At 44.3% G+C, this 24,695-nt stretch overlaps 1 protein-coding gene across 2 annotated transcripts in view; it reads left to right on the plus strand.

The window, feature by feature from the left end:
• Window positions 1-24,695, plus strand: part of MARCHF3 (membrane associated ring-CH-type finger 3) — a 144,970-nt gene that overhangs the window by 102,902 nt on the left and 17,373 nt on the right. For both annotated transcript variants that reach the window (XM_079779584.1, XM_079779585.1), the window contains exons 2-3: window positions 1,200-1,443; window positions 5,103-5,307. In XM_079779584.1, the coding sequence (XP_079635710.1) occupies window positions 1,256-1,443; window positions 5,103-5,307 (393 nt within the window). In that variant the 5' untranslated portion in view covers window positions 1,200-1,255. The remainder of the gene's footprint in view (window positions 1-1,199; window positions 1,444-5,102; window positions 5,308-24,695) is intronic.

Below are 24,695 nucleotides of genomic sequence, written 5' to 3' on the forward strand. Positions count from 1 at the left end.
CAGTGTCCATAGATTTTAGGTAGTACATAAATAAACAAAACTCAATACTAGTGTATTTATTGTAATTCTATTAGGAAAAAAAATGTAATAAGATCATCCAACTGCTCATCTTATTAATAACTTTACTTAAGACTAAAGAAAATAGGTTAAGTTTTTAAGGGAGGTTAATTTTTAAGATGTAAGTAGATAATCCTATATAATAAAACCCTAATATGCAAATAGACTGAACAGAAGGACTGGTTGCTATGACGTGCACTGACCACCAGGGGGCAGATGCTCAATGCAGGAGCTGCCCCCTGGTGGCCAGTGCACTCCCATAGTGGGAGTGCCGCTCAGCCAGAAGCTGGACTCACAGCTGGCGAGCACAGTGGTGGTGGCGGGAGCCTCTCCTGCCTCCGCTGCAGGCAGGAGGTAAGGAGTGAGGGGACTGTGAGAGGGATGTCTGACTGCCAACTTAGGCCCGATCCCCAGGGGACTGCCAACTTAGGCCTAAGCTGGCAGGTGGACATACCTTGAGGGGTCCCAGACTGCGAGAGGGTGCAGGCCAGGCTGAGGGACTCCCCCTCCCCCTTCCAGTGCACGATTTTTGTGCACAGGGCCTCTAGTTGTATTATAAGCACAGATATAGCAAAAGTCAGAATGGTTGTACATTAATTGAATGATTCATGTTTGGCAAATATTGCCCTACAAGGTGCTAGTTGGCCAGATTTCTTTTTATTCTCTCTCTCTCTCTCTCTCTCTCTCTCTCTCTTTATTAATCTTAGTATCTCAGAATGAAGCTGCGTGGGGAATAAATTGCTTCCAAGAAAAAAATAGTTGCCATCAGTAATAATGATTCTAGTAACTTTTAGAGAGTGTCAACAAAGACTTATTGCTTCTCTGGTGCAGAGCGGGAGAGCTGCTTATCATTCTCTTCCGATCTGGCTTTGGAGCCATCACTCCCTCCTCTCTCCCAGAGCAGGGATCCTAATGTTTATGTACGCTGACATGCTCGCTGTCTTGTTCAGAGCCACCTCCACTGTTTCTTGTGAATTCTGTGTGTGCGTGCGTGCATATTAAATGGTAACAAGATAATGAGCCACGTCTGGGCTACCCCTGTTATTTATATTAAATAATGACACGATGATGTTGGTAGCCTGTAATTCTCCATTTCCTATTAACCACCCTGCCCAAGTAAACTGTTTTCTGATCTCTCTTAGATGGAAATCCTGTATGAATGCGGAAGCCATTAGCAGAGTAATTGCTGTCTGTTGCCATGACAACCAGCCGCTGCAGTCACCTGCCAGAAGTGCTGCCAGACTGCACCAGCTCCGCCGTGCCCCTGGTGAAGACTGTGGAGGATTGTGGCAGCCTAGTGAATGGGCAGCCGCAGTATGTCATGCAAGTTTCGGCCAAGGACGGGCAGCTGCTGTCAACAGTAGTGCGGACTCTTGCCACCCAGAGGTAGTACCACAATTAACATTTAAAAAAATGAACGTGTAATTGATCCGAAGGACTCTTTGTCAGATGGGAAGGAAAGGGAATGTAATTAGTGCTCAGGTCTTTGTGTCAGGTGAGAGGTGGTAGGGGGGAGGGGGAGGGAGGGGAGGCTACACAAGTTTTGTTTCTATAGCAATAGGGTATAAAGCTAAAATTCACGTTTTTCGCTTAAAGACACACTTGCAGAGAGCTGGGCAGGGAAGGATCCCACAAGACAGAGTCCTTTGCTTTACATTTATTTTGACATTGCAACAGTAATTACACTCATTGTCTCCAGGCAGTGACAAAGATAACCCTATGTTAGAATAGAATGAAGGAGGCACTGATTTCAGGTGACTGAGCCAAAGTAATTGGATTTGTGGGCAAAACCTTTGAAGTGATACTCCTGGTGTGCATGCCAATCAGCACTGCCTGATAGGAGCACTTACTGGGGCCACTTCCTGGGCATGTCTCTTCTCTGGCACATCCCCACTTGGGGACCTCTTCTATTGCTCCCTCCTTTGTTCCTCATAGGCGCCCCCCCCCCCCATAATCCTTCATACACACCCTGCCCTATGAAGTTTACTATTGTTAAAACCCCCACACTTGTCTCCCCTGAGTGATGAACCAAAGCAAAGCTAAAGGCTTTCAACAGCCCAGAAATGGCTTATCCAGGCCAATACTTTGTCCCTGGAGGTCTCTTCTTGTGCTGTTGCTACCCAGTGACCGATTGGCAGCTACAGGCTGCCTGGCCAATAAGTACACCCTGGCTTCTCCAGCTTTCTTTCAAAATGGGTAAGTGGGACTTTTACTTATGGGTGTAACATGTATATCCGCACTGGACTTGCCTCCTGATATCAGCGCTGACTCTTCTAACCCTGAAATGTGAGTCTGTCACTCACATCTGGACCACATACCTTGGTCTGAGCAATTTAGCCAACCCTTCCAGTGCAGATACAGGTCCACAGATCTGAGCATGTACCTGCAGCACCACTGGGCCACTGCCACATTTCCTGTTGCCTTCAGCCTGGACGTGGTGTCCGCCAGACATGGACTCACACACCCATGCATGTCATAAACATTGTCCATGTACTTTCAATTTGTGCTGCTATGGCAAAGGGAAGTCATGGAGGGGAAGGAAGTCATATATATTTTTCTACCTCTTGAAAAGCTTCTAAACAATTGTTAGGACTTGGAATACAATGAGGCAGTGAGCATCATTGCTCATCTGTGAACTGAGACAGATAGCTGATGTGTACCTGTCACCCTTGCAGGCATCAGACACTTCGGTTGATTGGGAACAACAGGCTGCAGCACTAAAATGATGAGACTTGTGAGCCCTGGTGTGTGTGTGTGTGTGTGTGTGTGTGTGTGTGTGTGTGTGTGTGTAATTGTTGTGTTCTCCCACCACGTAGTAATGTAAATGAGAAGGCTTTAGAATTTTACATGCAAGTGGCTCAATGTGAATAAAGGAGGCCATTAATAATGAGAGAGAAAAAGTCAACTCTTTAAACTTTATTGTCCTGCCCCTGAGCATGAGTGAGTCTTTTGGGCAAGTGAGAAGGAGGTCCTTTTCTCTTTTAATCCCCTTTTAGCCTTCACTCATTCCCAGAATCATCCCTGGAAAGGCCTGTCGGAAACAGCAGTGTGTCTATGACTGTTTCCATTTGGACCAAAGATGGGGTCAGAGAGTGGTGGCCATGAGCCTGGGCCACTCTCATCTGTGGGAGACAGGAAGAGGCAGGGGAGAGTGGGTAAAGAGGTTGGTCCTCAGGTTGGCACATACAATGGTGACATAACTTTAAAATCTAATGCCCAATAAAGGAGACTTTGAGCAATATAAAAACATGTCAATCAGAAAGAGATAGTCCTCTTAGTGGATACAGGACACAGTATCCACTGAGAAGTAAGGTCATCTTCACTTGACCCTTCCAATGGCTGCTGGTTTATGGCCATTATTTGATTTCCCTGACCTGAATTTGTCTACAAGTGAAAACGGCATTAACTCAGCATTTACTACTAGAGGCCCGATGCACGAAGATTCATGCAAGAATGGGCCTTCCTTCCCCTGGCTGCCGGCACCACCTTGGCTCTGGCTGGAGCTGCCTTTCTGCCTTGGCTCCGGCCCGGAGCCGCCTTTCCGCCTTCCCACGCTGCCCAGAGGCCTGGAGCTGCTGGGGTGGTGCCTACATATGCAAATTAACCCACCATCTTTGTTGGGTTAATTTGCATACTCACTCCTGATTGGCTGGTGGGTGTCACAAAGGTACAGTCAATTTGCATCTTCCTTTTTTATTAGTGTAGATATGCTGGTCCCGATTCTAAGCTTCTCATCTGAATTACCTTTTCTCATCCTCACAATCGCCATATGAGGAAGGCACCATTCTCTGTACCCATTTTAGAGATGAGGAAACTAAAGTACAGAGAGGTGATGTTACTTGTCCAAAGCTAGCCTGCTCATAAGTAACAAGCTGGTATTCACGCCCAGGCCACTAGACACCAGAGCCTGCCACACAAACCACTATACCAGGTGCCTCCACAAAACATGCAGGGGTGATTTTTTCAAATTAACCCTTTGTACTCGCTTGCTTTTTTCTCGATTCCTTTATTCTACTCAGGATTTAATTTTTTAAATACCCCAGATTTTACAAAGTGCGGCAGTAGAATAAAAAAAATGGAGTTTCTTTTCATAAAAACTTATTTGTTTGGATTTTTTTGGAAACATTCAACATACGAGCTGCTACTGATGCTAACCGTGTCGAGTCACACTCGACATCCGAGTGCAAAAGGTTAAAGGCAGAGCTCTAGACAGAGGCCACCTCGGTAAAAGGTGTCCTCTCATTACTCGCTTTCAGCTTAGTGTCCTTAGCATCCCAGAGAGCATCCCAGGAAAGTCCTGCTACTCTGCTTTGTGCTGTGGCTCAGACAGCCCTTCTGGGGCAGCTTTGGGTTGGCAGTCAGTTTACTTCCCCTCTTCTCAGCCTCCCACCCCATTGAAAGCAGAAATGAAAGGAACCTCTGGGTATTCCAGTGTCCTGGCCAGGTTTTAAAAATGCAGTTTGTCCAGAAATTACAATTGGTAGTCATTTCAAAGCAATTTCTGTCCTTAATGGCGAGGGATGGTTTTTATTTTTTAATTGGTGCTTGCCTGAATTACATCTGTACCCAAGGCAAAAATAGCATGCTGCTTGTTTTCACCCATTTTTGGCCCTGGGCCACTCCCCATTTCTTTGTATTAGCAACAGTAGATGCTCAAGGACCATGGCACTGGCCCCACTGCCAAGTACAAGTGTCGATCTAGGGTTTTGTTTTTGTTAATCCTTGCCCATTTCTTTTTAAAGAGAATGGAAGGGAGGGAGAGAAACAGAGAAACACCGATGTGAGAGAGACACATCGATGGGTTGCTTTCCGTATGAGCCTGCAACCAAGGTATGTGCCCTTGACTGGAATCGGACCTGGAACCCTTCAGTCCTCGGGCCGACACTCTATCCACTGAGCCAAATCGACTAGATCTAGGGTTTTAAAGCAGGTGGTTTTCGGAGCAGCTGCCACTGGGGAGGGGTGAAGGACCCTGGGCCAGAGGACCATCCCCGTGGCTGTGGTTTCTAGCCCAGTGACCAGCAGGTGCCCCTCCTCTCTTGCAGCCCCTTCAATGACCGGCCGATGTGCAGGATCTGCCACGAGGGCAGCAGCCAAGAGGACTTGCTCTCTCCATGTGAATGTACGGGGACCTTGGGGACAATTCATCGGAGCTGCCTGGAGCACTGGCTGTCATCCTCAAACACCAGCTACTGTGAACTCTGCCACTTCAGGTTTGCAGTCGAGCGCAAACCCAGGCCATTAGTGGAGGTCAGTAATTGGGGCACGTCCTGAAAACTTAGCTCTAATGAGCAAATGATGTCTGCTTTTATGCCCAGATCACAAACCTTGTGCAGTTTCACTGAAGCACGGAAATAGCTTTGCGTGAGTGTGTGTGAGAGTGTGTGCATGTGTAGGTGACACAGACGGAGATAGCTCACTAGCTCATTCAGGAGCAACAGTAGAAAGTTGACCTCCCTGAGGTGGAGACAGAAGAAATCAGGGTGATGAGGGGGGGAAGTTTAGAGACCTGATCTCCATTTTTCTATCCCTGTGAAGTAGAGCAAACAGGTCACTTTTCTCTTTGCACCCCATCTGCCCGCCTTGAAGGAACTGATCAATGGGTGTATTCTGAGAGGTCTTCATGAAAAAGTATTGCTGCATAGTGGCTTGAATAGTTCCGTGACCTTAGGTAAGTTACTTCACCTCTTGGAAGTGCTATGTACACCCATTGATTAAATGAGTTAATGTTTATAAAGCACTTAGAAGAATACTGGGTATACAAGTGTTTGAATTTTTTTTTATCTTTCCCAGGAAATTTATACAAGTTTTTTTTTTCAATTAATAACCTAGTATTAGAATCTCTTTTCTTAAAAGGTGGTGTTATCAACCCAGCTGTTAAAATGGCGGACATTCTCTTTTATGTTTTAGGAGCCACATGAGTCTTCTTTAGACCAAGGGTCTGGTCTTGTATGAGCTGGGGGAATTGGAAAATATCATTGGACTAATTTTTCCCTCTCTCCTACCCTCGATTTCTACCAGCCAATTAAAAACTGGCTCTTGGCAACAATAAATATTCTAACACATTATGAAAGAGACCCAAGACAATGTGCCTATAACCCAGACATGCTAGTAACCTTCTCCTTACTTTAACAGCTGGCCCAGTGCAACTTTGGCATTAAACTAAAGCTGGAAATCAAGAAGCCCTTCTGGAGGACTATTTAAAACAGTGTGTTAGCGCCTTGGCACTCAAGGCTCTGGAGAGCTCTGCATATGTGTGCTCTTGGGTTTGACCTTGAAATTTTAATCAGGGCCTGTAACTGAGGCCTGTTTTAGCTATGGCTTGCTTGCCAAATGGCACAAATTTATTTGACTTGCCCCAATAAACTCTATGCTTTTTTTTAAGACTCTGGATCAAGTGACCTCTTAATTTAGCTGTCTTGCTGCTTGACAACCACTTTCAGAAATTCATATTTATAGCGTGCCCATCAGGGATTTGGCCCTCTGCCACATTCACTGGGATTTACATGTCAGAACTTCTCTGCAGACGGGGAAAATATAATTAAATAATAAACAAAGGAGATGAAGATTTCTCAAGCCCAATGGCAAAACTGAAAAAGAAGCCTATTTCCCCTCTCTAGAAACTTTTGGGAACTTCCCCAAGTTGATATGGCAGCTTCCCCGGGCAAGCTGGCTCCCCACAGTCAGAAAACCCTGCTTCCGTGGGCTGCATCCAGTGGCCTTCTTTACTAGTACCTCCCAGTAAAGAAGACTTTGCTTTTGCTTGGGAAAAACCCCACAGGGTATTGGGGTGATATATAACAAAGGAGTGTGTGTGTGTGTGTGTGTGTACACGCACGTGCACACAACTTAGTTTTCACATATTACACCCGTGTTGTATCACCCAGTGAACCCACTGACTCCCAGAGAAGGAAACCTATCCACACACAGATGCCTGTCGGGACACAGACAGACTCCAGAATGTTAGGCAGCTGCCATTAAATGAGGAAACAAGGCAAATGACCTTGAGAATGTGTGAGGTGCTCTTCAAGATTTAGGGCTTTGCCTACAAAAACTTCACCCAAACGGTCTCGGGTGGTGAAATTTTCATTGCACAAATGGAATGTGACATTTTTCAGAGTTAATGATGATTGAACAAGTTGAAAGTGAAAGGCAAACCTTCTCAAGCCGGGGGAGGCTGGCCGTTTGATCATCCCATGGCGAGATGAACTTGCTGTTTGACCACAAGCAATAAAAAGAAGTTGTCTTTGGTTTCTCAGCTGGAGGACAAATGAGAACCAGGTGCAGGCAGACTTTTAAGCAGATGACATTACTAATTGACTTTCCCCCTTACCAAAGGAAGGGTTTATCATAGTGACCATTGCTCCGCAGTACGTTTACCTCCAGATAAACATGAATCTTTTAAGTAAATCATCAAAACCTGCCAATTTGGGTGAAGCATTAACGGTTGTTACTTTGTTTCTCATTTTCACTCTTTTAATTGCTTTAATCGTTACTTTATTTACCAGTCAGGTCTGCCTTCTCATTAAAGCAAGAAAATTCCATAACATTTAATTTTAAAATCGATGTGGTAATAACAGCTCCTGTTGCTAGAGGAAGCAGTTGGAAAAGTCATTTATAAATTTTGTTTGTCAGCACCCAGACGTTAACATTGGTCGGAATTACTTTAACACCTCAGACTCCCACTCTTCAGTAACTCAGTCCTCATTCAACATAGCCCTTTATCCTCTTTTTTTTTGTTGTTGTTTTGTTCCTTTTTTTATTTAATTTATTGGGGTGACATTGATTAATAAAATTATACAGGTTTCAGATGTACAATTCTGTATATTGTATTGTGTGTTCACCACCCCAAGTCAAGCCTCCTTCCATCACCATTTATCTCCCCTTCCCCCCCTCCTACCTCCCCCACTGACCCTGTCCCTTGATCCTCTTTAACACCACTATTCCAAAGACACTTCCCCTTCACTTCCTTTCCTGAACTCTCTGCAGCCAGCAGTTGGAAGTTCATTTTTAACAGGTTGGGAACCCAGGGCTGGTACCTAAACATGGGCTGCTACATAGAATCTTTCCTCTCCCTCCCCACAAAAGAGTGAGTTTCTATTCCTAGTGGCGAATCAATGAGCTGGTTTTTGTTGTTATTGTTGTTGTTAATCCTCACCCGAGGATATTTTTCCATTGATTTTTAGAGGTAGAAGGGAAGGGGAGAGACAGAGAGAGAAACACTTATGTGAGAGAGACACATCAATTGTTTGTCTCCCACATGTACCCTGACTGGGGCTGGGGATCGAGCCTGAACCGAGGTACATGCCCATGACCAGAACTGAACACAGGACACTTCAGTCCATGGGCCAAGGCACTGTCTACTGAGCCAGACCGGGTAGGGCAATGGGCTGGTTTTTATTAGTACATCCAAATTGAGCATCACCTCCCCACTTACCACTGACCGTGTGGGTGAGGTGGCTCAGTTTCTCTGAGCTGCAGTATGAAGGAAGATGAGCTAGGAGCTCTCTCTCCCTGATATCCTTGGTCTCTCTGAGGCTCTCTAAGGCTGAAGGTCCAAGGCTAAAGTTCTTGTGAGGGGAAAAAAATGTGCTCTGCACTTAAAAGACTACCTTGTATGCCCTGGCCCATGTTGCTCAATGGTTATAGTGTCCCCATGCACCAAAGGGTCTTGGGTTCGATTCCCAGTCAAGGGCACATACCTGGGTTGCAGGTTCAATCCCCAGCCCCCAGTGGGGGGGGGGGTGTGGAAGGCAACCAATTGTGTCTCTCTCACATCCATGTTCCTTTCTCTCTCTCTCTCTCTCTCTCTCTCTCTCTCTCTCTCTCTCTCTCTCTCCTTCCCTCCCTTCCTCCCTCCCTCCCTTCCACTGTTTCTAAAAGTCAATGGAAAGACATCCTGGGATGGGAAGTAACAAACAAAAAAAAAGGGTACTTTGTGTGGTATATGATTTATACCTCAAGATGATTGCGTGTGCGTGTTTGTGTGAGTGTGTGTCTAGTTACCTGCCTACCTACATGGCCAGACTACATCTTTTTAGTCTCTTTTGGTAAAGTCATTGCCCTAAATATTTTCTTGTCGTTAAATAAGCCAGTGTAACAAGAGCTAGTTTCAACCCAAAAGCTACATCTGGATCATCTGGTTTTCTCTAGACGTGGGTAAATTTTCTCTACAGTCCAGCTAATATAAATCTCATAAGGTCTGCGTCCAGTGAGGTAAAGCTTGGAAGGAAAACATTCAAACTGTACATAGCAAGAAGGAAGAGCAGATATAACCCATGTGTTTCCTCTCTGCACAGCTGGCACAGCTAGCACGCCTCTCGTGAAGGCTACCTATTTTCTGCTGGTGATGTGTCCGTTTGTGAGATGAATTATCCCCAAGAATAATGACCTGGTCAAATGCAGTCAACAGACACCCACTAACCATAAAAGGATTCCCTGAATGGCCAGCCTGGGCGGTTTTATAGTCTCCTTCCCGCTCATTTTTAGTTTTCCTCATTTCTCTCTAAGTTGAACTCTGATACCGTTCTTTTTTAAGGGTAAAATAGAACAAACCAATAAAAATACCATGGCTTGTTTCCCAAAGCCGTGCGCCTTGACTCCAGCCTGCAGCCATGATTGCACATCTGACTGAGCAGGTAGCCAAGGAATTCCATCTTCCTCTGTGCAAATAGCGTGCTTGCAACATCAGTTTCTGGTGATGGGAGTATCTGCGTTTCCTAAGACGTGTATCAGGAACACCCAGCCTTGCCCGGGAAACGCATGAAGCCATAGATCAGCTGAACAATGTCGTGATTAAAATGAAACAGCCAGGAAGTGGTGGAAATCTGGAGGAAAGGCTTCCCAGGACCCGTCCTTCCTCCAATCCGGTAGACACGGTGATTGTTCACAGGCGGAGTGATTAGGTTTTCGTATTTCTGTTTCCTTGACGCAAACCCTGCTGACTGATAAGAATTGTATGAACAATTTAAAAGCTGTTCCCTGTGAATCAGAGGTTTAGCTGAATTGAAAGGGAGTGTTTTCACACACATCAGTTACTCTGAATAATGGGATGTAAAGCTAGGGAGGTGAGGATTGGGGATTTTTTTCCAAATGCTTTATTTATAACTAGAGGCCTGGTGCACGAAATTCGTGCACGGGTAGAATCCCTAGGCCTGGCCGGAGATCAGGGCCAACCTGTGGGGTGACTGATGGGGCAATCGGGGGGCCCTTGCTGGCACCACTCACTTGCCGGCCCTGCCCTCCACTCCTCCCCTCATTGCCACCAGTCGCCTCCCTCTGCAGGGCGACTGGCAGGGCGATCAGGGTGTCGGGGGACCCGCTGGCTTCTGCCTTGGCTGGCCTGGGGTCTCTTGGCTGGGGGTAGCTTCTGCATTGAGCGTCTGCCCCCTGGTGGTCAGTGCACATCATAGTGACTGGTTGTTCTACCAGTCGTTCTGCTCTGTGGTCAATTTGCATATTAGGCTTTTATTATATAGGATTATTTTTGTAAGTCACGGCGGGGGGGGGGGGGGGGGGAGATGGTCCTAAAGCCCTGGATTCAGTGTAATCTCCAGCAACACAGCAGGGAGCAGAGTTGAACTGCTGTGGAGAAGTCACTTTGTGCCTTGGCTCTTGCTATTTAATAGATTTAAGACTTCACTTAAAACCTTCCTAATGTGTACACATCAGACTTAGGCGGTGACATTGCTGGGCTCTTATTGTAGTGGGTTTTGTTTCCTTTTGATTTAATATATTCATTTCAGTAAAAATGTGAGCTTGTGGTTTCAGAGTATTTATTGTCATCAGCAAGCCCTCGTACCATAGCGGTAATTAGGGAATGACAGCATAGGGGATGTAAACTGATTCAAGGCACTTCCCCCATATGAGGACCACTTATTCCATTCCTTGAAGGCAGGCGGGCAAGTTCCCCTCTTCACAGCATGTGATAGGCAACCCAGAAGCAGCCAGCACTTGTTCATTATATAAATGGATGGAGAAACTCCCCTCCCCCAATTGCAAGCCATATATCGTATGTTGGCCTATGGTTGTAAATCAAAGAAACTGACCCCTGGCCCTTACAGTTTAAGACAGACTCCATTGGACAAGGGCTTTTGTATAATACAAACTAGCAACATGTCTTTGAGCAACACAGCAATGTGGTGATTCTGACAATCCTTTCGCCCTCGTCATCAGTCTTCTGTCCAGTTGTAAGGAATGGCTGGTGGCAGGAGCCCCGCATGCAGTCACAGTGCGGCGCCTGGCAGGCCTGAGAGAAGTGTGGTGGGGGTGGGGCGATCGGGCCAAATCAGAAAGATCAGGCCCAGCTACTATTTGTCAAGCTTTCAGGAACACAAGCACTATGCAGGCAAACACTTCACCACAATCTAGCGGGGGTCGGGGAGGATCCTATTACCCATTTGGTAGATGAAGAAACAAGTTTACGGTGGTAATGTTAGGTCAAGATCCCTCAGTGAGAAAATAAGAGGGTCTCTTGGCCCTGCATTCGGGCCTCTCTGTCCACTCCATGCTGTGTTCTGGAGGGATGAAATGAAAGACAAAAGGCCACACCCCAGCGTCTGTGAAATGGAACGTGGGAGGGACTTAGTTGAGTCCACAAGGAGTTCCCACTTCCCATTCTCGTGTCCACCACGGACTGGCCACCTGAGCTCCAGGGCGGGCTGGCACAGGTTCTTCCTGCTCTGCCACCAGGTTTAGTCGGCCCCTCCTTTCCAGCTCCAAGTACCTGAGGCCACTCTCCTACCCGATCCAGGCGAGGCTAAGGCCTCACACAGCAGAAAAAGGCGCTGTAGCATGAAGAACAAAGGAAACACCAAGTACCGGAAGGGAGTGTGTGAGGGACTTTGTGTTTATTTTATGGGCAACAGAACAAAGGTCCTCCCACTGAGTGAAACCTTTGCCGGTGACTTTCCCAAGCAGGGCTAACGTCACGACTGGGCTGCTGGTCTAGAACTGCAATACAGACGCACTGGGCTGGCCGCAGGAAGCCTGGTTCCATGCTGGCCCCATGACCTGCACTGAGAACCTGAACAAGGCATTTTTCTTCTCTATGCATCAGCTTCCTCACCATTGAATAAAGCAAACCTCACAAACTGGTGACTTGATTCATGCACACAGGTGTGCTCTCTTGAATTAATTTTTTTTTAAGAATTTGAATGCCTTTAAATGGGACATGTACTCTCCCGTTTCCCCGGGCCTTGTCTTTTGCTTACCTCCATCCAACCCTCTTCAACCTCTTGTGTTACCCATGTACTATTTACAGTTGAGATTCCAGAGGTAGGTGTTTCTCCCGCCTTTAAAAGAGTTCTCTAATGCTATGTGCATTGCCTTCTACCAGCATACCTTTCTTTCAGGGTAGTAAAGACTGAACCTTATGATCTCTCCTATTGTCCCCACATTATAAGTGAGCTGAAATGACTGGTTCACAATTACAAGGTAAAGGAACCGCTGAGAGACAGCATCCTAGCATGGACAGTGAATAACGATTCAAATATCTTGCACTTGCATAGTATACCCTAGTGCTGGCCCAGCACTTCCTTGACCCCTGGTAAGGTTGCTGAGCAGGCAGGCCACCAGCCTCCAAGTGTCACCATCCTTTGTGCCAGCTGTTGAGATGACATGCCTGAGGACCGACGTCCAGCAATCCTTGATCCTGCAGTTGTTCAGGCTTGAATGTTTCTCTTGGTCTTGATAGCTAATTTGGCAGTTGCTTCGTTACTTAAAGCTTAGTTACAAAGAAGCTGTTTTAAGGTACCTATTAAATTCACAGCTTGCTTCATTAAAAATCACTTCATTAAAAAAGCCAGCCAACCGAAGTGTTCACATGGCCGTGCCAGATGGAAGTGAGCTCACAGCTTGGTGCCTATGTCTTTAGCCCCTCCATGGCTGGTGAAGGATTAATTTGGAGGGAAAATCCAGTCCCATGCATAAAAGAAATCTACATGACCATATCTATTATTTTACTTTATTATTATTATTACTAGAGGCCCAGTGCACGAAATTCATGCACGGAGTGGGGTGGGGCGCGGAACCCTCAGCCCAGCCTGCACCCTCTCCAATCCGGGACCCCTTGGGGGATGTCCGACTGCAGCCACAATCCTGGACCACTGGCTCCTAATTGCTCACCTGCCTGCCTGCCTGGTCAGGCCTAAACTGGCAGTTGGATATCATTTTCACAATCCTGGACCACTGGCTCCTAATAGCTCACCTGCCTGCCTACCTGGTCACCCCTAACTGCCCCTCTCCCCACCAGCTTGATCGCCCCTCACTGCCTCTGCGTGCCAGCCTGATCACCCCTAACTGCCTCCCATGCCAGCCAGGTCTCCCCCAACTGCCCCCTCACTGCTGGCCTGGTTGCTCCTAACTGCCCCTCCCACCAGCCTGGTCACCCCTTACTGCTCCCCCTGCCAGCCTGGTTGCCCCCAACTTCCCCCCTCTGCCAGTCTGGTCGCCCCCAACTGACCCCCCCCCCCCACTGGCCTAGTTGCCCCTCACTGCCCCCCCTGCCAGCCTAATTGCCCCCAACTGCCCCCCCAGCCAGCCTGGTTGCCCCCAACTGCACCCCCCCACACCTGGTTGCCCCTAACTGCCCCCTCTGCTGGCCTGATAGCCCCCCAACTGCCCCCCTGCCAGACTGGTCACCCCTCACGGCCTCCTCACCAGCCTGGTCGCCCCTCGCAGTCTGCTTGTTCAGTCGTTTGGTCACCCCTCACTAACTCCCCTGCCAGCCTGGTTGTAGGCAGCCACCTTATGAGGGTGTGAAGGTTAATTTGCATATTACCTCTTTATTATAAGATTATTATTATTATTATTATTATTATTATTATTATGAGAGAGAAAGAGGAAGAGAGAAAAATCAATGTGAAAGGAAAACATCCATCCACTGCCTCCTGCATGCCCCCTACCAGGGATCAAGCCTGAAACCCAGGCATGTACCCTGACCAGGAATAAAATCAGCAATCTTTCCGTACATGGAACTACACCCAACCAACTGAGCCACACCGGCCAGGGCCACACAACTTTTTTATTTTAATTATTCTGTTTTTAAAAATCTAGAGGAGGATAAAGAATAATATAGCAAACAGGTGTGTATCTACTACCTAGAATTAGCACTCCAGGGAGAAAATGTAGTCTTTACTAATTTATCCTCAGGTAGTCTCAAATATGGGAGAAAATTCAGCCAGGTTTTCCTTAAGCACATCGGGGCCAAGAACAAGAGAAAGTAAACAAAATGCGACAGATAAAATCCTGAAAGATTTTGGACCTTTGAGCTAATTCCAAATGTAGGAACAAATAGTACAGCTAGTGTTGGACACCAAGAGTTCCACTGCTTTGAAAGGAAGACAATTAGAAATTATTATTTGGGAGTTCAGGGATGGAGAGTGGAGGTGAGGGTGTCCCTGGGCAGCCGCCCGAGGAGCTTTGTAAAGGGGAGCTGATAGAGGAGCAGTGGAGTGTCACTGAATGATTGGAGTTGCGCATCATCTTTCTCCTACGTCTTGCTGAAATCACAAAGCACAATTAGCTCCTAGGAACGGCCCTGGGTAGGTATGAGGCACCAGGATGAACTGCAGAGAGACGTAAATTGCAGACACCCTGCCCTGGTGCAGATTTCAAATGCAGAGTTATAGAATAGGCATAAAACTCCCGGCCGAGGGCTCCTGCCAGCCATCCTCTTGCCTCTTCAGTTTTGTGTCCACAACTGACATTTAACTCCAAAGAAAGAATTTGTGTTTTTTTAAGCAAATAATGGTGTGAAATATTGTGAGCAATACGTGATTATGGTTAAATGCTGCCTAATGGACAATTGTATTAGAATGAGCAAAGTGGAGACGTCGCTTCAGCGAGGCAGTGGGAGATCTGTGGTCCTTTATTCACTGAATAACACCGTGCTGTGCCCGTTGGTGCTAAGACCTTCATTTTCTAGAAAAGGCACCGAGCTGGACACGACACTTCCATCCAGTGGCATTAATTTCCCTTTGAGTCTGTCTGCTTTTATCCTTACCATGCTCACACCCCAAAGTTTTTCCTTCTTATTTACCGTTTTCTAGGCAAAGGGAAAATATTATGTGCCATACACCGAATGGCACCATCTTAATTCAGTGTCTGGGTATCCCTGCAACGGGTATTATTCCATTTTGTAGATAAGGAAGGTGAGACTCCAAGATGTTAAGTCATTCTTGAAAGATCTTAAAAAATTCCAGCCACAGGGCCAGGAAGTGGAGGAGGCAGAAGAAAGCAGGTCTCTGGCTCCATAGCCCTTGCTCTTTCCACACCTGGCTTCTTCCTTCCTGGCTCAAAAGTGCTTTCTTTCACTTGCTCACTGACATGCACACGTGGAGCACATGCAGATCTGAGGACTTCTTCACCAGCCTTTTTAAGGGGCTAGATATAGTTCAGAAAGGGGAGAATGAAAAAAATGTGGATTAAAGCCCTGATTTCCTCTTGATGCCGAATTCCTCTCTCAACTCCAGCGCTGTTAGCGGGGAGGGAGGAATGAAGAGTGGAGCACAGAGGATTTTTAGGGCAGTGAACCTATTCTGTACCATACTATTATGGTCGTTATACATTTATCCAAACCTATAGAATGTACAATCCCATAGTGAACTCTAATGTCAACGATGGATTTGGGGGGATAATGCTATGTCTATGTAGGTTCATCCATTATAGCAAGTGTATCACTATGGTGAGGGATGTGGGAATGGAAGAGGCTATGCATGTGGCGAGGCAGGAGATATATGGGAACTCTGTATTTCCCACTGAATTTTGCTATGAACTTAAAACTGCTCTAAAAATAAAGCCTATTAAAAGCAAAACCCTGAGCTGTGCCGGATTGTGTGCTGGGACAGTGGAATGGCATTACTTCTCTGTGCCTCTTTATACCCTAGTCCAGCCAGGAAGAGAAGCTCTCAGGTATATCATCCTATTTGGAAGCCAGAAAAGTCATTCTCGGTTTCCAAGGGACTTTATAGACCCTTTCTTATTTTTTTTCTCTTTTCATCCAGTTACTCTTTCTCTGCATTTGAGCCTTCATTTTTCTGGGTTATTGTGCCGCCAATTTCTTCTGAGATTACTCCTAAGGGAGAGATGTTATTTGAAAGCCTGTTGAACTCAATATTGTTTAAGAGCCCTTTCTCTCCTTTTACAAATGGTTATGAAGGTTCATCACTCATCCTATGCTTACACCACTCTTGTTAGGTAAATTTCTTTCAAGACTGTCATCTAAGTAATTCAGATAAAACCTGGTTTTACAACTCATGAAGGAAAACACTGGTTTTCCTCTTGAATTATTTGTATAAGTGCCTCAGTTATTTGCTGCAATTTATGACAGGTGCAGCAGACTTGGGAAAAGATAAGAAAAAACTGTCAGGTGTTTTGGCTTTGCTTTTCCCCTCCATATTTGCTGCATGTGTGTTTCTATGCCGTGCCTCATCACTGCCTGCCTTCATTCTTGAAAAGATAGGGACCCTGGAGGTGGTCTGGGGTAAGGCCGTTTCTGTGCAATCCATTATTACAGAGTTAGAGGAGTAGATTTGCACTGTGATGGATATATGAAAGGGAAGTTATGTTTGCCCTTGTGCAATACGAAAGAGGAAAACCTGCTTTGAAGCTCTTAATTTAGAATACTGAAAACTGGGTTTGACTTTAAGGTGTGCCACTTTGGAAAATGTGTAGATTTGTTTGTGAAGATTGAGGTCAGATGAAAAGAAGAAAACGAAATCTTTTCTGCACATTATTTCATCACTGCTACACCTCCAGTGATGCTATTAGAAGCAGAATGTTGGAATAAATTGTCAGGTTCAAGATCTGTTAAGGCTCCAAGGGAAATGGCTAATATAGCACATAGGAAATGCTGGCAAGCAGGAACAGCAGGAAGTTGTAAAACAGAACCTACAGGCCTTTAAGGACATTATATCTGGGAAGAATCAGTAAAAGCAAAATTTGGGAGACGAAGGGAAAACCGTCACTATCCTAGAAAAGAATGTGATGCCTCCTCCTTCCAAAGGCCTGCTCATTGTATTAACGCTGGGAGATGATGGGAAAGGATAAGAGATGGAAGTAATAAAATGGCTCTAATATTTTTCTAAACGCTGGCTTCATCTGCTTAAAATCTATGACTTGAATGTTGAAACCCAGAAGTCATTCATTCATCAAAATATACATGTTTTCAGCTGTTAATAAGAGGTACCTGATAGATATATATCTGAAAAGTAACCCTATGAGATGAAGATGTGGCAAGGTCCGGGGCCAGACAGCTTTACAGGGGAGTTTTGCCAAACATTCAAAGAAGAACTAAAACCTATCCTCCTCAGACTATTCCAAAAAATTCAAGCTCATTCTATGAAGCCAGCATTACCTTAATACCAAAACCACATAAAGACAGCACAATGAAAGAGAATTGCAGGCCAATATCCCTCATGAACATAGATGCCAAAATCCTCAACAAAATTCTAGCAAATTGGATCTAGCATTACATCAGAAAAATTATTCACCATGACCAAGTAGGATTTATCCTGGAGATGCAAGGATGGTACAATATCCCCAAATCACTAAACCTGATACATCACATTCCATAGACAAATTGAGAGATAAAAATCATATAGTCATATCGATTGATGCAGAAAATGCATTTGACAAAATCCAACACCTTTTTTTGATTAAGAAAAAAAAAACCCTCAGCAAAATGGGAATAGAGGGGTCATACCTCAACATAATAAAAGCCTTATATGACAAACCTACAGCCAATATCATACTCAATGGGCAAAAACTAAAACCATTTCACCTAAGAACAGGAACGAGACAGGGATGCCCATGTTCACCTCTCCTGTTTGACATAGTACTGGAAGTGCTAGCCATAGCAATTAGACAAGAAGAAGAAATAAAAAGTATCCAAACTGGAAAAGAAGATGTAAAACTGTCATTATTCGCAGATGACATGATACTGTACATAGAAAACCCTAAAGACTCCATCAAAAAATTATTAGACTTAATAAATGAATTTGGCAATGTAACAGGATACAAAATTAACGCCAAGAAATCTATGGCATTTTTATACACCAATAGTGAACTTACAGAAAGAGAGATTTAAAAAACAATCCCATTTACCATCACACCAAAAAAAATTAAGATACCTAAGAATAAACTTAACTAAGGAGGTAAAAGACCTATACATGGAAAACTACAGGACACTGAAAAAAGAGATAGAGGAAGACATAAACATACCATGTTCATGGATTGGTAGAATCAACTTCATTAAAATGTCCATAATACCCATAGCAATCTATAGATTCAATGCACTCCCCATTAAAATACCAAAGGCATATTTCACAGACCTAGAACGAACTCTCCAAAAATTCACCTGGAAAAAAAAAAGCCCCGAATAGCTGCAGCAATCCTGAGAAAGAAGAACAAAGTAGGAGGTATCAATACCAGATATCAAGCTGTCTTACAAAGCCACTGTTCTCAAAACTGCTTGGTACTGGCACAAGAACAGACATATAGACCACTGGAATAGAATAGAGAACCCAGAAATCGACCCAAACCACTATGCTCAATTAATATTTGACAAAGGAGGCACAAATATACAATGGAGTCAAGATAGTCTCTTTCAATAAATGTTGTTGGGAAAATTGGACAGATACATGCAAAAAAATGAAACTAGACCACCAACTTACACCATACACAAAAATAAACTCAAAATGGATAAAGGGCTTAAACAGTAAGACAGGAAATCATAAGAATATTAGAGGAATCCACAGGCAGCAAAATCTCAGACATATACCGAAGCAATATCTTCACCAATACAGCTCCTAGTGCAATGGAAACTAAAGAGAAAATAAACAAATGGGACTACATCAAAATAAAAAGCTTCTGTACAGCAAAAGAAACCACCAACAAAACAACAAGAAAGCCCACTACATGGGAGAACATATTTGCCAATGTCATCACCAATAAGGGTTTAATCTCCAACATTTACAGGGAACTCATACAACTTAACAAAAGGATGATAAACAACCCAATCAAAAATGGGCAACGGAGCCAAAACCGGTTTGGCTCAGAGGATAGAGCGTCGGCCTGCGGACTCAAGGGTCCCAGGTTCGATTCCGGTCAAGGGCATGTACCTTGGTTGCGGGCACATCCCCAGTAGGGGTTGTGCAAGAGGCAGCTGATCGATGTTTCTCTCTCATCGATGTTTCTAACTCTCTATCCCTCTCTCTTCCTCTCTGTAAAAAATCAATAAAATATATTTTTTTTAAAAAATGGGCAACGGACCTAAATAGATACTTTCTGAAAGAAGACATAAGGAAGGCCAAGAGACATATGAAACCATGCTCAAAGTCACTGATCACCCGAGAGATGCAAATCAAAACGACAATGCGGTACCATCTCACACCTGTCAGTATGGCTATCATCAACAAATCAACAAAGGACAAGTGCTGTCGAGGATTCAGAGGAAAAGGAACCCTCGTGCACTGCTGGTGGGAATGCAGACTGGTGCAGCCACTGTGGAGAAAGTATGGAGTTTCCTCAAAAAACTAAAAATGGAACTCCCATTTGACCCAGTGATCCTACTTCTAGGAATATATCCCAAGAAACTAGAAACACCAGTCAGAAAGGATATATGCACCCCTATGTTCATAGCAGCACAATTCACCATAGCTAAGATTTGGAAACAGCCTAAGTGCCCATCAGCAGATAAGTGGATTAAAAAACTGTGGTACATCTACACAATGGAATACTATGCTGCAGTAAAAAAAAAAAGGAATTACCATTTGCAACTGCATGGATGGAACTGGAGAGCATTATGCTAAGTGAAATAAGCCAGTCAGAGAAAGATAAATATCACATGACCTCACTCATTTGTGGAATATAATGAACAACATAAACTGATGAACAAAAACAGATACAGAGACAGAGATGCATTGATCAGACCGTCAAACCTCAGAGGGAAAGTAGTGGGGGTAAGGAGGAGAGATCAACCAAAGGACTTGTATGCATGTAAGCCTAACCAATGGACACAGACACGAGGGGGGTGAGGGCATGAGTGGGGTGGGGGGCGCAATGGGGGGATAAGGACATATATGTAATACCTTAATCAATAAAGAAAAAAATCCAGAAATATTAAATTTAAAAAAAGGATGTGGCAAGGCAAAAGGAAATATCTAAAAACCAGAATTCATGCAAAATAGAGGAATTTTTTAGGGAAATCTACAGGACACTTCAATTTATTTTTACCAAGGGGATTTTCCAGTCTCAGATTTTTTAAACAGCTTTATTGAGATAATTTATATACCATATCGTTCACCCATTTGAAGTGCACAGTTAAGTGACACTTAGCATATTCACAGTGTTATGTGACCATCACCACAGTCCATTTTAGAACATTTCATCACCTTAAAGTGAAGCCTCACACACTTCAGCCTTCACTCTACAATCCTCCCATCCCTAGGCAACCACTGCTCTATTTGATATCGCCATGGATTTGCCTGTTCTGCACATTTCCTATAAACGGAACCCCACAGTATGCAGTCCTATGTGACTGGCTTCCCTCGTGTACCATAATGTTTGCAAGGTCTAGTCTCGGGCTTTATAGAAAATGTGTCTTAACCTTCCTTGCTATCATTTTATTTATTTATTATTCCTTCTCAACATCCTATTTGCCTTAATATACTGCTAATGGTAGTTATCCTTTGCTGAGTCCATGCCGCTGCTGTAGGCATGTGACTGTTCTGCTATTTGTATGTATCACCATCTCCATTGTAGAAATGAGGAAACTGGCACAGAGACACCAATGGTTTCCCCCTCTTAAAGTCCTGCCTTCTCCCTGTCGCAGTTTATGTGATGAAACCCTGTTCTTATTTTTACTCTTTTATTGTATGAAAATCGTTTGTACATTGATTTTTTTTTTTACTATTGTCTGAATTTTTGCCATCTTTGCTCAATGAGTGTCCTTTTTTCCCTTTAATCCAATTAATTTAACTTGGTTGCCTTCTTGGTTCCGCTGCCCTACAAAATACCATATACCTAGATTTTCTTTTTGCCATATAGCTGAATGTGTTAAGTGTTTAGAATTCCATTCTTACATTTAAAAGCCAACTGGGTTGCCCAGAAATTTAGGTGAATTTGTTTTGTCCTTAATCTTTTCCACATTGAGGATATAAGCAGGTCATCTGAAAGCATGAGGTTTGGTTACAACCACATAATGCATGTCTTTCTTAAGTTAAATATTGGTGTTACACAAGTGGTTCTTATTCCAGAAGCAAAGATGACAGGTGGAAGGAAAGAAGGGAGAGTTCTGTAAATGGCTGAGACCTTGTAACAAAGGCAGAGTAGACACCAAGGACGCCAGCTAGTGACTAACTACTGTCTAAGCACGCTGCGCTGTGTAGGCCAGGATTCCCCTCAGCCCTCCAGCATGCTGGCGAGGGCCTCTTTTCTCTACCGCTCTAGCTGCTGGCTGACCCTGAATTTCTCCCAATAAAACAACTAGGACTCAGGTACTAAAGAATTTACTTTGTCCACACATGGGTGTTCAAGTTCAAAAGCTGTTGCCTAGTTCCCAGCCCTGGGTAAATGCTGAACACTGTATGTGGGAACAATGAACTTTGTCCCAAAGATGAGACCCTACTGTCCATATTCTTAAATTCATCAAACCTCAGAACGTTGGACTGGACCAAGGAGTGTCTTAAGACATTTTATATAAATGCTCTGGAACACTGCTTCCTCCCCTCAGATATGCTTGAGAACCTGGGAAAAGCTTGAACTCATTATAATGAATATAAACCACTTTATTGAACTATACTCACCAAACCTGCTAAGATACCAAAACTTAATTATTCCAGCTGCTAAAAGAAAGTGTAAGTATATAATGTGATAAAGTTGCTAGATGTCTCTACAATAGCAATCATACAGTATTAAATGTATCAAATTAACATTGTACACCTTAAATTTACACAATGTTATATGTCAAACATATCCATTTAAAAAAAAAAACTTATCATTGAGAAAAAAAAGAAAAACTCTCCCCTGAAATGCGCAGACATCCAGTTTCAAAGGGGTCACGGGTTTTCTGAAGCCTTCCAGCCTAGGTCAGGGACCCCTGATCTAGAAAAATAGTTATATAAATTACAAAGCACACAGATTTTCCAAAAATGTCTCCTGCACCCTTGAAGTGTTTTAAGCATGAAAAGTAAGAAGCTTTTCAACACTTCACTGCAAATTCCCTCCTCTGTAAGGAGGCCATACTATAATTCTGTGGGTGCCACCACCGTGGATATAATTTGCTAGTCTTAAATGGAGAGCTAGTGATTCAGTCCGCACATAAGCAGGACTGGGCTAGTTATTAACTTGGGCGTTTCCATGGTTGGTTTGATTCTGCCTTGGGGACACATCGGGGGCACATGTCTCAGGATCATTGAAGCTAAAATGTATGTGTGTCTCCCAGTTGGAACAGAGCTTTCCCACAGGCAGGAGCTGTGTCCATCCAGCCACTCTCCTGCTCGCCCTTGTGTAAATCCAGTCCTTGATACCATGGCCCATGTCGTTTGAGCTGTTGCTCCTACCCCTTAAGAATGTCTTCCCTGAAGACAGCTTCATGAGATTTGTAGCAAAATGGTCTACAAATACTGAACATAATCAAGAGAATAACTCCAGCAAAATAAAATGTTGCCCTCCACTCTTCTTACACTATGGCATATTTTTACCTGGAATTCTGACAGTCTGGGCCCCATACCTGATGAAGGATATCCAAAAGGTCCTGGGAGCATTACACACAGATGGCTGGGTTGGCCAGGACAGAGAGAGGGAGACCCTTTAGATGTTAGAAGGTTAAGGAAGAGTTTGAAATCTTTTTTTAAGTCTGTGTTTTTCTAATGTGTTTTTATTTATTTTAGAGAGAGAAGAAGGGAGAGGGAGAGAGAGAGAAAGAGAGAGAGAAAGAGAAGGGGGGGGAGAGAGAAACATCAATTGATTGCCTCCTGTACCCGCCCCGACCGGGATCGAACCCTCAACTGGTCATGAGCCCTGACTGGGAATCGAACGAGCAACCTTTCGGTGCATGGGATGATGCTCAACCAACTGAGTCATACTGGCCAGGGCTGTTTGAAATCTTGATAATCATGACCAGCTTAGAGATAGCACAGTTCAAATTACTTGAATGCTATTGGGATCCCTTTGAAATTTGAGGATGGGAAGAGGACCACCTAATAACTACTATGGCTCATGAACTTAAGCCATTGTCTCAAGTGAAGCCTTGAGAGATTCCAAATCCATTCATTGCTGGGATTCGTCCAGTGTCAGCAAGATCAGCCAAGCCCTCCTACATATTTGGGGTCCTTTGGGCAGCAAAACATTGAACTGTAGGGACGGTGAAGCTAAAATTTCTCTGTTCTCACAGTTCTTCCATCTAGCAGAAATTTTCCCCTCTCTCTGCGTTCCCATTCTTGCTTACTTTTGGGAGTATGTGGCCCTGGGGAGAATGTCTGTTCTATCCTTTATTTTACATTTCACTGAAATCCCTCCACCACACTCTGCTTAGATATTTTGTTTGTTTGTTTGATAAGTTTTTATTGATCTTTTTTAGAGAGACAGGAAGGGAGAGGGTTAGAGAGATAGAAACATCGATGAGATCAGCTGCTTCCCGCACGCTCCCTAATGGGGATCGAGCCCGCAACCCAGGCATGTACCCTGACAGGGAATCAATCTGGTGACCTCTTGGTTCATGAGTCAACACTTAACCATTTAGCCACACCAGCCGGGCTGCTTGGATAGTTTTTATATTTACATTCTCGCTACATAGTGAGGGATACAGATTTTTAAATGTGGTCCCATTTTGACGACCTGGTTTTGAATTTGATTTCTCCCTCTCTATTCCTTTAAACATCCCCAGTTGTCAAAATAGGGATTTATTATCCTTATTCCTATTATTCATCATAGTCTTACCTTTTTGTCTAGTGTTCCACTTGGGGATTTTTCTTGGTACACTGTCCTGGCACCTTTTACCCTGTGATCCTGTCCTTCTGCTAGAAGTAATTATTCAAAGTTTCAGAAACCTGGGCTCCAGCAGCAGCGGGCAGAGAGGGTGCTAGAGTCCAGCAACTTAACCAGCTGGAGGGCCAGGGGCCCCATGAGAGCCAGAATGAAGCAGGGCTCAGGGGACTGGGAGCTGCTCTTTATGTCCTGTTTACAAGTGACTACACAGTCTGACTCCATTGTCTCCCTAAGCAAGTCATTTCCATCTTGGGCACTGTCCATCTTATTTATCAGTTTCTTTTGGAAATGCCTGTGTTCTTGCTCTCTATCCTCCCTTGGTTGTTTATCTCCTCTGATGTTTCTGGCTTTACATTGATCACATATGCCACCTAACTCTGCAGCATCTTCCCGTTTGTCGGATAAGCAGTCACCAGTTGGCTGTGATCACTTCTACACAGTGATGATCCAATGTAATTAGAGGGAAATGATTCCCATTTTGCTTATATCTGAGGTTGCAAGTGAATATACAAAATTATTTTGCCATTTAATCCTGCTGTGCTGCTAATCATATCTTTGGAAAATTTCAAACCATTGGTGTGAGTGTGTGTAGCATTTGTCTAAATAATGCCAGAGCCGAATTATAATGTCCCAGACAGAGATATAGTATT

This window comes from Cnephaeus nilssonii (assembly GCF_951640355.1).
Source record: "Cnephaeus nilssonii genome assembly, chromosome: 2".
Taxonomy (NCBI): domain Eukaryota; kingdom Metazoa; phylum Chordata; class Mammalia; order Chiroptera; family Vespertilionidae; genus Cnephaeus; species Cnephaeus nilssonii.